The sequence below is a fragment of the Lutjanus erythropterus genome, chromosome 9 (genome assembly GCF_056507025.1).
Source record: "Lutjanus erythropterus isolate fLutEry1 chromosome 9, fLutEry1.hap2, whole genome shotgun sequence".
Classification (NCBI taxonomy): Eukaryota; Metazoa; Chordata; class Actinopteri; order Lutjaniformes; family Lutjanidae; genus Lutjanus; species Lutjanus erythropterus.
Genome location: NC_139325.1, coordinates 11408604 through 11422686, shown reverse-complemented (window position 1 = coordinate 11422686; position 14083 = coordinate 11408604). Strand labels below are relative to the sequence as shown.

General features: G+C 42.5%; 1 protein-coding gene across 1 annotated transcript in view; it reads left to right on the top strand.

The window, feature by feature from the left end:
* The window catches only part of LOC146321119 (nuclear factor of activated T-cells, cytoplasmic 1-like), a 90915-nt gene that overhangs the window by 44842 nt on the left and 31990 nt on the right, over positions 1-14083 (top strand). Inside the window, exons 8-9 of the mRNA XM_084726157.1 lie at positions 1364-1496; positions 13000-13635. Coding sequence (XP_084582283.1) covers positions 1364-1496; positions 13000-13635 — 769 coding nt within the window. The remainder of the gene's footprint in view (positions 1-1363; positions 1497-12999; positions 13636-14083) is intronic.

Genomic DNA, 14083 nt, shown 5'->3' with positions numbered 1-14083 from the left:
ATGACGGTATGTTTTGAATTGCTGATGCCTTTCATCAGCAGCACCCCCCCCCCCCCCCCCCTTTTTTTTTTGGTAAACTAACCGAGGCAATTTACACTGTCTGAAATAAGCCACACACATCTAAATGCTGCAACTTCAGGGTGTTTTTGTCCTTGCTATTGCTGTTATTTCACTCAGGTAAATGACTTGGTTGCATCAGGATGGTAAATATGGACTCTGATGTCTAATTGGCCTGGAGGGCTGGCTGATGGGCCATGGATGGAGTCCCAGATGCTGCGAAATTAGCGGGCGTGCAAGGCTCAGCCGGGGGCGGCGGTGTGTGGAGAGGCGAGGTCGATGAAAGACAAATACAGCAGTGTGTTTATTTGTAGATCCAACAAACAAGTAGGGAGAGACAAGCCAGCGAGCACTGGCCTTCTTCTTATGTCAGTCGCCTCCAGACTAGTTTAAATTGCTCCAGCCTGCCTGCCTCGCTGTGTTTTTATTGCCATCCAGAGCATGCTAACTTTCATTGGTTAGGACGGAGAGGGGAAAGCCATGTGCACACACACACTTTACGCACTCAATCAGCCACCTGCAGGTTTGCTTTGTCGTCATCTGGAGGGCAGACCTCCAACCCCCGGCCTCACGGCTCCCTCCATCAACAGTGATGACCAACACAAGCCTGCTTCCCTGTCACAGTTTCTCATATCCCGGCCCCTCTGAGTGTGACAGCCATCCCAGGAATTAGACACAACCGCTCAGACAAATTCTACCCATGTTCCCTTGTCAGAAAGAAAGCGGTTAAAAGTTCACATCAGTCCAGACTTGCCAGGTCTGGCCTTCGGGGGTCGGGGGAGGGGGACAGGCCAGCCTCTCCACAGGGAGACATGGCTGTGCAAACAAATAAGCTGGCTAACTCTCTACTCCTCTCGAGCTGTACAGTTGGGGACAGAGCTAAAGCCCTGGGGTTTTCCTCAGACACAAACACGGGCAGTGGACCAACCTCATGGGCTCTACTGCTGGGTCTACACAGTCCAGACGAGCTCATTTAGACCAGCTTCCAGCCCAGCCTCTGGGAAACAGTACCCTAAATGCAGGCCAGCTGCCAAATAAACATAGCTGTTGATTAGTGTGCTGCAGGAAGTCATGCTACACACTTATATTTAGAGCGTGATATTAAAAGGACAGTTCAGATTGGAGCTGCACGATATGGTAAAAAAAAGTGGGTTTGATTCCCACCTGCCGCTCTTTGCTCATGTCATCCCCACGCTCTCTCATTCTCTTTCCTGTCCTCACCTCAGGTGTTCTGTCACCTAAAGGTAGATTATTTTTGGTGGCATCAGCAGTCTTCTCTCATAATTGTATCATGTTTGTATTTTAGAGTACTCTTGTAGTGGAGGTCCCGCCCTACAGGAACCAGAGGACATCCAGCCCGGTGCAGGTCAACTTCTACGTCTGCAATGGCAAGAGGAAGAGGAGCCAGTACCAGCGCTTCACCTACCTGCCTCCTAATGGTAATCATCATAAATATTTCCCACCATTTTTATTGCCAGTGACATGTGTGCTTTTCACAAGCTGCACACTCTGCACTCATCATGCACAGTATTTCTCCAGGTCTTGACATCCATCACCCGCTATAGTTTACGGCATCCGTCAACATGCCATGTGAAATTTGTGGCCAGTTTTTCGCTCGGTGTTTTTGTCATCAGGCCTGGCACCACTTGGCCGCAGCCTGTGAGTGAGAGCAGAAGATGTGAGGTGTGTTTATTCTGTAGTGAGAACGCGTTCCCCAGCGATGAGGTGTACCTGCTGAGTGACAGAGCCTCCGAGCGCTGTCGGTGCGGAGAAGTCAATCCCCTGGCGACCTGACTTTCACACCCCACCTCACACAATGCCCTCCTGGTTCAACAACACACCACACATACACACACATATATGCATCTACCAGGCAGCGCTTTGCCCTGTCATTCATGTAGCAACCTGAAAACCTAGGAATACCTCTCTCTGTGTTCATCATGTGTCCCTGGCCTCAGTGTTTATACATGGCTTTCACACTGGAATTTGAAGAATGTATTGCTGAGAGTTTAGAGAGCTCAAATTGTGAGCTATTGACTTTTCACAATGAGCACAGGTGAAATATCAGCTTTGGTATCACTTTCAACCATCCAGCTAGGATTTTATCTTCAAGTATGTGGAGTAAGTTGACTAAGCATGTTTGCTCTTCTTTCAGCAAAACAGAGCTTCCCATTTATAGTGGCAAAGTCGAAGCAGGTGGGAGTTTAGTACCTTTTGTAAAGACGGGTTCTACGCTCTGTGATTTTGGGCTGTCACAGACAAAAGATGACCAACATTAAAGAAGTGTACCATGTGGCTTCAAAACAGTGGTCCTACGTGAACCTGGGCCACATTATTCAACTGATATGTGGGGCAAGTAAATCAAGCAACTCACTTGCCTGACAAGGCAAGCAGTAGCCTGAAAAGTCATTTTTCAGGCAAAATGGCTGAAAATGCTCTCAGCTATGGAGATTTCCTGTTTCCTGCTTTTCTTCATTAATTACAATATTAAACTGAACATATTTGTATTTAAACTGACAAAACAAGACATTTAAAGACATCACCCTTGACTGTGAAAAACTTGAATGTGTCACTATTTTCTGTCATATTTTTGGACTTTGATGCCCTAGGTTAAACATGGCAATTAATTTTATTTTCTAACCCTAACCCTAACCCTTTAATAACAAACAAGTACATTTCTGACCCACAAAGTAAAAAAAAAAACATTAACATTGAATTCTGGTTCAGAGATGTCTGTTGTCACGTTCTTGATAGCCCACAACAAAAATTCTGACAGTGTCAGAAATATAAGGTAACCATCTTATAATGTGACTCTTGCTATTACCTGTGGCAACAAACCAACTGATAGGAGTACAAAAACATTTTAGCACACTTAAATGCAGCATATTGCAAATGCTTAACATTAATTTAAGCTTTCTTTCAAAAACTGGTGTGCCAAGTTGGCCTCTTTTCCCTCACCACAACTCTTCTTTCTCTTCTTTTTTTTCCCCCATACACATAAATACTACTTACTGCAAAGGCTCAATTCTTGCTTAGCTTCATTGCTTAACACTATAGCAACGCAGATAAAGGCAGTGTGATCAACAGACAGTCTACATATAGCAATCTTGATGTCTTACCCAAGTTTATTAGATCAACGTTGCATGGTGTGGCTGCAATACATTTCTAAGAATGCTGAAAACTCACAGTCTGTAGACGCCGTAAGACAACTTTTCTGGCACCTGACCAATAGTTGTTGAAGGCGGGTTTAGTGTTCCAGGTCCTGCAGATTTCCCCCACACATTGCCCCAGCTGGTTTTAGGGATTCCAACCCTCCATTTAGAAGACTCACCTCCCCTGCGTGATAACCAGTGAAATCCATTAGATCAAAACACTGGTATCTTGTTTTCATTGATCAGTGTCTAATGGGTCTAATGCTGCTGGGATAGCATGCTCTGTGTTTTGAGTCTGCAGCTGTTAATAAGATGTGACATTTAGATTATCAGCAGATGTATTTATGGCCGCAGGAGATAAGTGATTGGGATTTTGGATGAGGCTCTGAGAGAAAGTAGAGCAGGACCCTATTTGGAGATGCCTGATTATATGATGAACGAGTGCATTATGGGTAACTGGACCAGTGTTGGGCAGACAAACTGTGGCCTTATATAGCATATCCATTTCATATACTGTACTTGTACAGAGAGAGACAGAAAGAGATGCCGAGAGTTCTCAGCCTGCACTATGCATCTCTAAGTCATTTCCCTGAGCATAAACACAGCTCTAATTAAAAGATGACTCGTTGTGTTCTCTCTTTCACTGCCAAGTAAACCACAAGTACAGTGTGGACCACACAAGCGGGGCCAATGTCTTCTCAAAGGAGCGTAATTAACTCACAAGTGTTGCAGTCAAAGAGGCCATGAATCACGAGCTATCGAGGTCTATTTTGAGATTTATCACGCTTTTGAAGACATGCATTAAAACATACAACATGGCATATTTCTAGAAACAAATCTTCATTGTTAAAATCAAAGAGGCAATCCACAATACATGAAATGTAACACTGCAACTGGATAACAGCTGAGGCAGAAGTGCTCTGGGTGCAGATATAATATAATTTCAGTGAGGAATTCTCTGAGCCAGTGGAGTCACAAGCAGATTAGCAAGTTACTCATCCTAACTAACTCAAAGATGACTGGCCTTTGCATTTTTTGCAGCGGCCTTCATTGAAAATTTTGACAGAATCGTAGCTCTAAAGGCTTTCTTTGAGACGTCTCTTTTTCATCCCATCTCTACCTGATCAGATGCAACAAGTGCTGTATAAACGTCTGTCAGTCACTGCTTTAATCTCCCCACGTGGGTCCTGATGATGCACTGATGATCTTTTTTTTCCCCCATTGTTTTGGACCAAATGAACCAAACTAGAGGTGTGAAAGCACCTTCAGGTGATGATTAGCTTAGCATTCGCTCCTAGCCACAAGGATTTCAGTTAGGGTATGTCAATAAATCACTGTGACACTGTGAGAACTGAAGCTTTGTGTGATTTTCTCTAAACATTGTACCAAGTCGGTTGGCAAATGTGTAATTAATTTATTTTACATAATAATTTGAATAGAAAATAATTGCAGTTTTTTCATCGGCTTTCATTCAATGTGACCCAGTGACTTCAAATCCAATCCAAAAACCGAATTAGACGTATATTTACTACTGAAAAGTAGGACACCTCTTTTTACTCAATTTTAGTGTCTTTTTTGATTATGGCATTTATGGAAAATTCATGATTTTATTTAATTTTCAGGCACTGAGCTCTTTAGTCCTTTTTCTCTCCAGTTTCTTTGTCTACCCAGAAGGTGCTAAGTAAAAGTTGTTTTTTGTCTCAGAAAAACCTGTTGCTATACCATTAACACTTGCTTTACATTGTTAGTGAGATTTGAAAGCTGTATTATAGGCTAATGTATCATTACAGAGTTCAAGTACCATAGTTGTAATTAGAGAGTTTGAAAAAAATATAAATGTATGTTTTAGTTTTCTTATTCATGATGCTAGCGGACAGAAAAACATTCATAAAGAATACTATATAATTAGAGTAAACACATTTTCTGTAGCAATGATGACTGTATTATATTCATGGTTTCAGTACAGCAACAAAGAATGAGGAAATCCTAGTGAAGCTGTTTGCTTTTGAGGGTTTCAGTGTGTGTCAACACTGAGAGAAACAACCAACACTGTGGCCAGGTACTCAGGGTGGGCTGGTGAGGCAGACACCCACACACGCACATACACACACACTGTTGTCAACACTTTTTTGCTCGCTTGTATGAAAAGGCTCTTCCGGCCCGCTGTCCCACTTCAAGCACAGTTGTGGTCACTGACGTTGTTTAGAGAGAACATTTCTTTCACACTCTGATGTCTGCTCAGCTATAAAAAGGCAAACCCAACCCCGAAAATAGCCTGACTTGTTTGAAACAGCGGAAGGATGAAGCAAACACTCTCTGGGACACAGATGCTAGTGAAAACCACCTTTATTTTCCATTCAGGTCATGTGACCAGCTTGTTATTGACACTTTGACACTGATGCAGATGCGGTTGGCACCTTCTGTGGCTAAACATTGATGTCTGTATTTGAAGAACCAAACAGAATGGATAAAAGAAGTTTCACTATGCTCATTGTTCCCCTCAACTCAAATCATATCATATTATTTCCATTGATTACATTGTTATCAGATGCACTATGTAAATAGCTGCTCTAACTCTTACTATCTAACAGATAAGCATAAACCTCAGTGATATATATGAGCAGAGGGGTCCTGTGGACCTGTTGAAACATTGCTGTAATAATGCATTGTGACTGTTTAAAACAGGATCTGAGTCATTCAGAAACATCCCCTTCAAAATGTGTCATTAGTATTGTAGAGTATGTCAGAGTGCGTATAGGTCAAGTGCCTATTATGAGCAATGTAATCCCTCAGTTGGGCCTCAATGAACAAATGTACCAGGGCCCAGTTGCATAAAATATCTTAGGTTTCAGACTAAGGTTGAAATTATTGAAAAAAGAAAGAAAAAGAAAACATTTGAGAGGCTGAAATCAGTCGGTCCCACATCCCACTTTGAGAATCACTGGCTTAGACTAGGGCTTTCATAACGGTTCGGTTACTGTCATCATTCCTTAATGTCACTAGACAGCACTATTGTCAGTTAATTACCTAGCTTAGCTTACACACTTAATTAGTCTGTGTTAACTTGTTTCTCCAAAGCAGACAATAAAGAGAATTTAAGAAAATATAGACCACCTGGACAGACACATAATACAAAGTAAGTTCAACCCAGCCATTGCAAATAAGGACAAGCAAAAGGTGTGGCAAGATGTAACTGATAAACCCAATGCATGACAGTTCAATGTGAAACTGTAGATGAATCAATGAAAAAATATGAAAACATTACTGTGATAACAAAGATGGAGATCAAAAAACAGCAACAGGAGCTGAACAGAACAAAAACTGCTTAATTTGAATAAAACATCAGAGCTAATGTTAATATATGAGACAGAGGCATGTTAATGTTTGGCTAGCTAGCTACAAGGCTGCTACTGCAAACTGTGGTCAAATCTAAAATCTCTAGCAAGTTGTGCATCGTTCATGGTCTCCAGTAGGTTTTCCTTGACCTGAAAAATGTGTCACGGTATCTCTTCCCCTCTTTAATCACCAAATTTAGGCCTAGAATTCAGATTTTATGTCCCCTTAAATGGTCAGTAAGGGCAAGCACTTAAAAATCCAAGGGTTTTCCCTCACAACATCCTAAGGAAATCCTTATGGTGATTTCATGCAGCTGTTTATTTTTTTTTTATCCTTAGATGAAAATTTAAAGGCAACCCCAGCCTAAGTTGATTCATGCAACTGGGCACTGACCCTTTCCAGAGACATAAGGGCTACTTTTTTAAAAGAGTTTATTAAAGTTAAATAGATAAAATGTGCACGACAGTTAGGCCGTTCTGTCATTTTTTTGCTGCTCATGAGTTATTGAGTATGAGGTAAAACTGTCTTCAGCCACTGGATCAAGATGACATTTGATGTTGAGATATACCATCAGCAGCATTTGTGGTTTGCATGTCAAGCCTAAGTGCTTGTCTGCGATGATGTTGAGATACATACAGTGCAAATGTCCTTGTCTGGCTGCTGGAATGAGCCTCGCTTTTCCAAGCTCCCCTCCAATCATTCTTGCGTGAGTAGGGACGTGACGTGTTGCTCTTCAAATAAGAAACAGTTTTCACCAACCACATTAAACAACAAACGCCAGAGAAGTGCTGGCAATGACCGAAGCTGGAACGAAGAACTTCTCGGAACCCCTTTATTTTTACAGGCCGTTTGGAGATTCCTCTGTAATATCAAGTTCTATTCTTAACGCAAACGGGTGCCGACTCCCCCCGCTGCATGGGTTTGTGGTTGGAGTTGGAAAGAGGAAAGTCAGAAACATGTTCCCTGACACATATAGGAAAAGTTGATGAGCCACACATTGTTCTTTTTTTTTTTTTTTTTTTGTAAATATTTGCACAGTCATGTTTTTTTCCAAAAATTGGACAAAGACCGAACTGTTTCTGTCATGTCTACAGCTTTGGGCTTTGTCAGACTCACCTACAGTACACTGATGCTCACAGTATGCTGGGTGACCAGATTGCCTACACAGTGGGACATGGTGCACCAGGTACCTTTGAGTTAATGAACCACCACCTGCTCCATGTTAAATGTCACTGCAGATTCATGCCATTAGAACAAGATGAGGTCAGCATTTCTGCAACAACACTGGGGCTGTGACTATATGGATTTTTTCGTGACAAAGCAACGTATTTCCCACAGGATGGCAGTTTACCAAGACTGCCTTAATAATGACTTTTTATTGGACTTTATTGAATCATGCTGTCATAACTGCGGCATAGCTCCTTTAAGGAAAAGTATATATAAGGGTGTGAGCTGTGCAAGTGAGTGAAAGCAAGCAGCAGACTGATGGTGCTGCTCATACCATAGTAGAAACTTAACTTAAGTTACTTAACCGTAAGCTGTCGATTTGGCAGTAAATGTACAGTACAGGTTACAGTGTGTCAGTTAATAAACGCTGCAGCTTCTAAAGACCAAGTCTCATTTGTTATTTCTAAGTGTTGGAAAAATGTTGAGGTTTACCCTGAAGTAAACTGACTTGCAAAAGCTGATTTTAAGCTAATGCTAATATTAGCACTGTAGCTTTATAATGAGGTATGGTGCATACGAATCATTTTCAGAAGATTTATAGTCCAGCCTTGAATCAACCATTAACCATCGTTTTTGGATATTTGATAAAATAAGTCCAATATTGAATGTCTCCTGTAATTATCAGTCCATTTTCAGTCTTGAAAACAGTTGTTGTTGTTGCTAGCCTGCTGTTAGCGCTCAATGGAGATCCCAGGATGCCTTTTTGTTGACTTCGTCAAGCAATCAGAAGTCGTATTTCTGAGTTGTGTGTGGCAGTGCAGATCCTGGGGTATATTAATAGATCAATGCACAGATCTCAAAATGAGATGAGACTGACCTCGATGAAATTTGCAGTGATGACAGTAATGAGCTCAACCACACGGTAGGCATCGCATGACTGCGGTATTGCGGAAATGTGGTTATCGTCACAGCCCTAAACAACAACTGTAGCTGATCTTTTTCACTGCGGTGCGATAATGTCATATCTCAGCCAAGAAGCATCGTAAATGAGAATGAGAACCGTTTGTCTGCCAAATTCTCCCGTGCCTGATGGCTACAAATAGAGAGGATCTCCTTTGGACTATAATTTACAAATCTACATAAGCCTTGATTGCCTTGATGGCACAGACAAAGCACATCTACGTCCCAATTCCCATCCCCTTCAGAGGAAACGACTGCTCAATAAAATACCCAGATCAGGCCTGATCAGTTTAATACGAGCAGACAGAGGGGAAACTGCCAGGGATGGAGAGAAACCATGTGCAGAACATCAACTGTCTGTGGGCCATAACCCACAGGTTTGGAGGAAATAAAAGCCAGCTGAAGTTGGGACTCGCCTGGTGAATCTGTTTTCTCAGCTCACATACAAAGTGGAAAGGAGACACACAGATGGATCGAGCTGGAAGGAGACTGCTGTTTATATCTGTAGCAGAGGGACGAGAAGCACGGAAAAAAATGTTCTTTAAAGAAAGGCCATTAGTCCAATGTGATTTGATTTCCTATTTTGCCAGTCTTGCTCATAGTCAGAAGGTATAGAGGAAAATCATGTTGACAAATCACCTCAGTAGGAATGAAAAAACCTTAAACTGCAATAAATTACACCTGTCTTTTCTAACTGGAATACAAAGTGAGGATGCAAAGGATGACAGCTTCCAATCCTTTCTGAGCGACTGCTGATTCATCCTATTTCCCTGAATTCAGTTCTCATGTTGGTTATGGTCACAGGCAAAAAAAAATGTGACTTGTGAAATTGGAGTTGTTTTATTTAAAAAAGGCACCCAGATAAAGCCACAATTGCAAACATTAGACAATTTGCCTCTTTCATTCTTCTGTGGTTTTCTTTGGTATAGAGTGAATCACCAGGACCGATGAATGGTCAGGAGTGTGTTTTGCTCAAACGTGACTGGATTATTTCGAACCTCAAAGGCGTGACCTTTGTAAAAAATATTCAGTTTTTTGTAATGTTGTCACTCATAAAGCTATGGCAAAAAAAAAGGTTGATGGTAAATGCCGTTGTTGGACCAAAGGCAATGTTGACTTCAAGGACTTTTTTTCCATTAACACAGTCAACAGCTGATATATCACCGCTGTTCAATTGTCCACGTTTTGTTCCATTCTTAAGGCTACTATTATGAGTTGCTTACCCAGCAAATGTTCTACACTATTCTTTAAAGCTGTAACACATAACAGCTTTCCATTAAAATGTCTAAAAACTCTAGAACTGTCATCTATTTTCTTGAGTTGTGTGCTTAGATCGTCCCAAATGTTTCCAAAAATGGTCAAAGCCAGAGAAATACTTCATTTATTCAAGGCAATGGTGCGTTTCCTACCGGTGGCTATAACTGCCGGGAAAACAAGATACGTCAGAGAGCACGGACGGAAGTAACAAACATAACTAAACATAACATGGCTGGAACAATACCTCGTCTGTGAACATTTCTGATCGGAAGTGGTCATTGTGTAACAGCAAAGACAACAACTCCAATTATCCCACAATACTTACCAACAGCAGTTGCAGTGATGCCTTGGCTCATGTGTTCGACCGCTCACGGCACACTTACCTAAGTCAAGATTCCTCTTGTGCCGGAAGAATACCTATTTTTAAGTAGAAGCTAAAAAAGTACCTTAAAACAGCGTTCTAGGAACTACAATCACTCCCAGAGTATCCTGTAGCTGTTCTTAGAACTAAGAAAAAGTTCCTCTTATTTGAAAACGCCTCTTTTGATGTTTTGACTTTATTTAACAGGACCTTGAAAAAGATTTCATCAGGCAACTAACAGAGGACAAGGCAATTCTATAACTGAAACTAAAATGTGATCAAATTTCGTTATGGCATTTTCACATGACAACACTGACATAACACTTGGCTCTGTGGCACTGTGCCACTTATTCACACTAAACAGAAGACATCAAGAGAAGAGGATCACTAAGGGAAGTGACTGTGGAAGTGGCGCGCACCCTGTGACTCGCTTGTTATTCCCCAGGCAGCGGAGATGAGGCCCGTGCATCATGGGACTCGCCTTACGATGCTCCCCCAGACACCGGTCCCGGTCCCTGAGCTCTGAAAGCAGACAGAGCTGACGTAAATGTGCTCCCTGCTCTGCGTTATCACTGCATCGCAGCTCGGCACCCCAGAGGCTACAGGCGCGATTAATGTCTTCTCAAATCCAACTTCCACAAAAATAATAACAGCCTGTTTTTCATATGACACACTGCATCTCATTTACACCCTTTGATTTTACTATCTCTCAAAGGTTCTATTGTGTACACATGCAAACACACGGTTTGTACAGACATCTTATTCATATTGACATCTGTACGCCTGTGAGTAAAATGTCACTTGGAGCGAGTTTAGCCAAAAACTCTTAATGGTTGGCATCAAACGCTCACCACACCCATTAACACGTTTTAACAATGTGTAGAAATAGAAACAGTGTGTCCATTGTGACTCACAGGCCTTTGCTGTGCATCTGGGTATCTTAACACTGCCCTATTAGTTTTGTGCTGGCACAGTCTGTGCATATGTACTTACATAATGACTCACCAGTGAGATTTTTAATGTGGATCCATCTCTCAACCCAGGCCATATATACTTTACAAAAATATAAACGCATCACTTTTGTTTTTGCTTCCTTTTTTTGCTCCCAAGTAAAAAATCTAAGACTTCTATGCAAACACAGGAGTTATTTGGCAGTTTTATTTGGAAAAATTTTATTTTTTGGCATTGAACTATGGCTATTACACAAACTATAGATACCAAATGTTCTTCCCAGGTAGGTAGCAAACCAAACCAATATGAGGCATAATGAGGTTGAGGATGCAATCTTTCAAAACTCAAAAACACATTGTTATGTGCCTATTATTAGCACATGTGCTTTGTCACACCGAATCTCACTAACATAGATACTGACAGACAACAGTGGATATATTTTAAAATTTTAATCAACATTATTCCAAGGGGCAAGTCAGTAATCCCTGGATACTGGTAGGGATATGTCCCTTCCTCCTCTACCATATTCGACACTCTTGCCAGGACGGCAAAGTCGTGACAGGCCCTACTCTGCCTCTGACTGGCTTACCTTGATATTCTTAGCCTAACCACTAACTCTTCACACTAAACCTTAACAACCAAACCAACAAATGCAACGAGTACAAGCAGGTCATGACATTGGTATGTCATTTGGTATCTGTAGTCCTACGAGAAACGGCCAACATTTTTGAGCGACCTGTTATTGTGACCAGTCCAGGACACAGCTGTGCAAAATTAATGCTATTTAATCAGCATCTCTATATGCCACACCTGTCAGGTTGATAGATTATCTTGGTAAAGGAGAGATATGCTCACTAACAAGGACTTAAATAAACAAATTTATGAACAAAATCTGTGAGAAATTAACCTTTTGTGTGCATAGAAGAAGAGGAAGTAATGAAAATGGGAGCAGACGCAAGAGAGTTTATATTTTGTTGAGTATAGTTCTGTTTTAAATGTCCAATTAATAGAAAGTTGTTTCCAATAACTACACTTGACAGTGAACCGGAGGCATGTGATACCTGTCAGTCAGAGCAAATCAGGAAACGGTGCAGACGCTCTAATTAGAAGAGAGGAGGCAGGATGATCAAGTGGGGTCACTGCACTCTCCTGCATTAGCTGAGGCCTGAAGCTCCTGAAACCACAGGCACAGCTCTACAGCCTCTTAAGGAGCTCAGGCGGCCTAATCAAAATCAAATCATCTCCCTTTTTTTCACTCTCTCCCTCTATCTTTTGGTCCTGGGAGGAACAATTACTGCTACAGTGCAGAGGAAACCAAGGGGTCCCGGGCTCCTTGAGCAGCAGCAGCAGCAACAGTAGAAGCCCAGTGCTTTAAAGTAGTCTTTTATTGGATATCAGAGCTGGAGGAGAGTCCAAAGAAAATAGGTCTTATTCATGATTAGAGCCAGCTGTGGCTTTCCACACTGATGACTCATCCATTTTTCTTTCCCCCCTATTCTTTTGCTTTTTTTCGTGGTGTGGTAAAAGAGGGGTGGCGGTTGGGAGGCGTGAGGGTTTTTCTGTTAGAGAGCTCAGCCAAGTTGACACGGAGCCCATATCCACTGGTGGTTGTTTGTTTGGATTATGGAGGGTATCGTGGCCACAATTGTGCCTGCTCACTGCTTTACTCAGCCTCACTCGTGCACTCAGTGCGCCACGTGGATTCCCTGCACGTTTTTTAATATCTCCACCTTTCTTTCTACTTTTTTTTTCCCTCAGTGCCGATAATAAAGACAGAACCCACTGATGAATATGATTCTCTGGGGACTGCAAGACTGCCCATGCATTCAAACTCCTATTACAGCCAGCCCAGGCTCACTCCCATCATGCCTGTAGCCGAACCCGACGCCTGCCTGGTTGGTGGCTACCCTCCCTGCCCGCCTCGCCATGCCTCCATGCCATCGTCGTCCCCCAGCTCCAGCCCAACCCTGCATGACCTGTCCCCCGTGGCATACAGCAAGTGCCTCCCCAACAGCCCCACCCATGCGGCCCCACCAGGCCCCGCCGTGCCCCCCATCCAGGATACCCCCAACATTGCCCACCCAGCGTCACCAGACCACAACTCTCCTCTAGGGATGCTCCATTCCCAGGGCAGCCCCAACCACCTCAACAGCCCAGGACCCCACGGTTACCACCCGATCTATGCCAACAGCAGTCCATCATCCTCGCCAGTATCCCACCCCTCCACTCCCAGTGGGACTGCGGAGAGCCCATTCGTTCAGGCCTACAGCCCCAGTCAGGCACAGGCAGCAGCCAGCTCACCCAGCCTGTTACCTGAGGACGCCAGCCCCCCTTCGATGGCCATCACCGTCAAACAGGAACCCCAGGAACTGGACCAGATGTACCTAGATGATGGTGAGTGACGAGAAACAAGGTGTGCACACTAGGGATACACGATATTGGATTGAGAAATCATTGCGCGTAGTAACTTTGCTATCTATTTCGGACACTTTCAAGGACCTCCACGTAAATAAAGCGTCATCTCAATAGAGTTTCATATTTTCAGAAATTTGAATTGATACTGATATTTCATTTTAACGGAACAATATCTATTGCACATTCAAAAATGAGTACTGCAGTCCACATAGCGAGTTATGACTGATAAATGGACACTCATTCAGTGAACATTCAGCATTAATTTGAAGTTATGAGCAGGGATCGAAATTTCAAAGGAGGACATTGCGGCTGTAGCATTGTTGTCAGAGAACGGAGTGTTTCAACATGGCATTTTCCTAAATCTTTCTAACTATATTTTCTCATTTAAAGCCTTTGTCGCCTGATACCAATGATGTGCCGATATTAT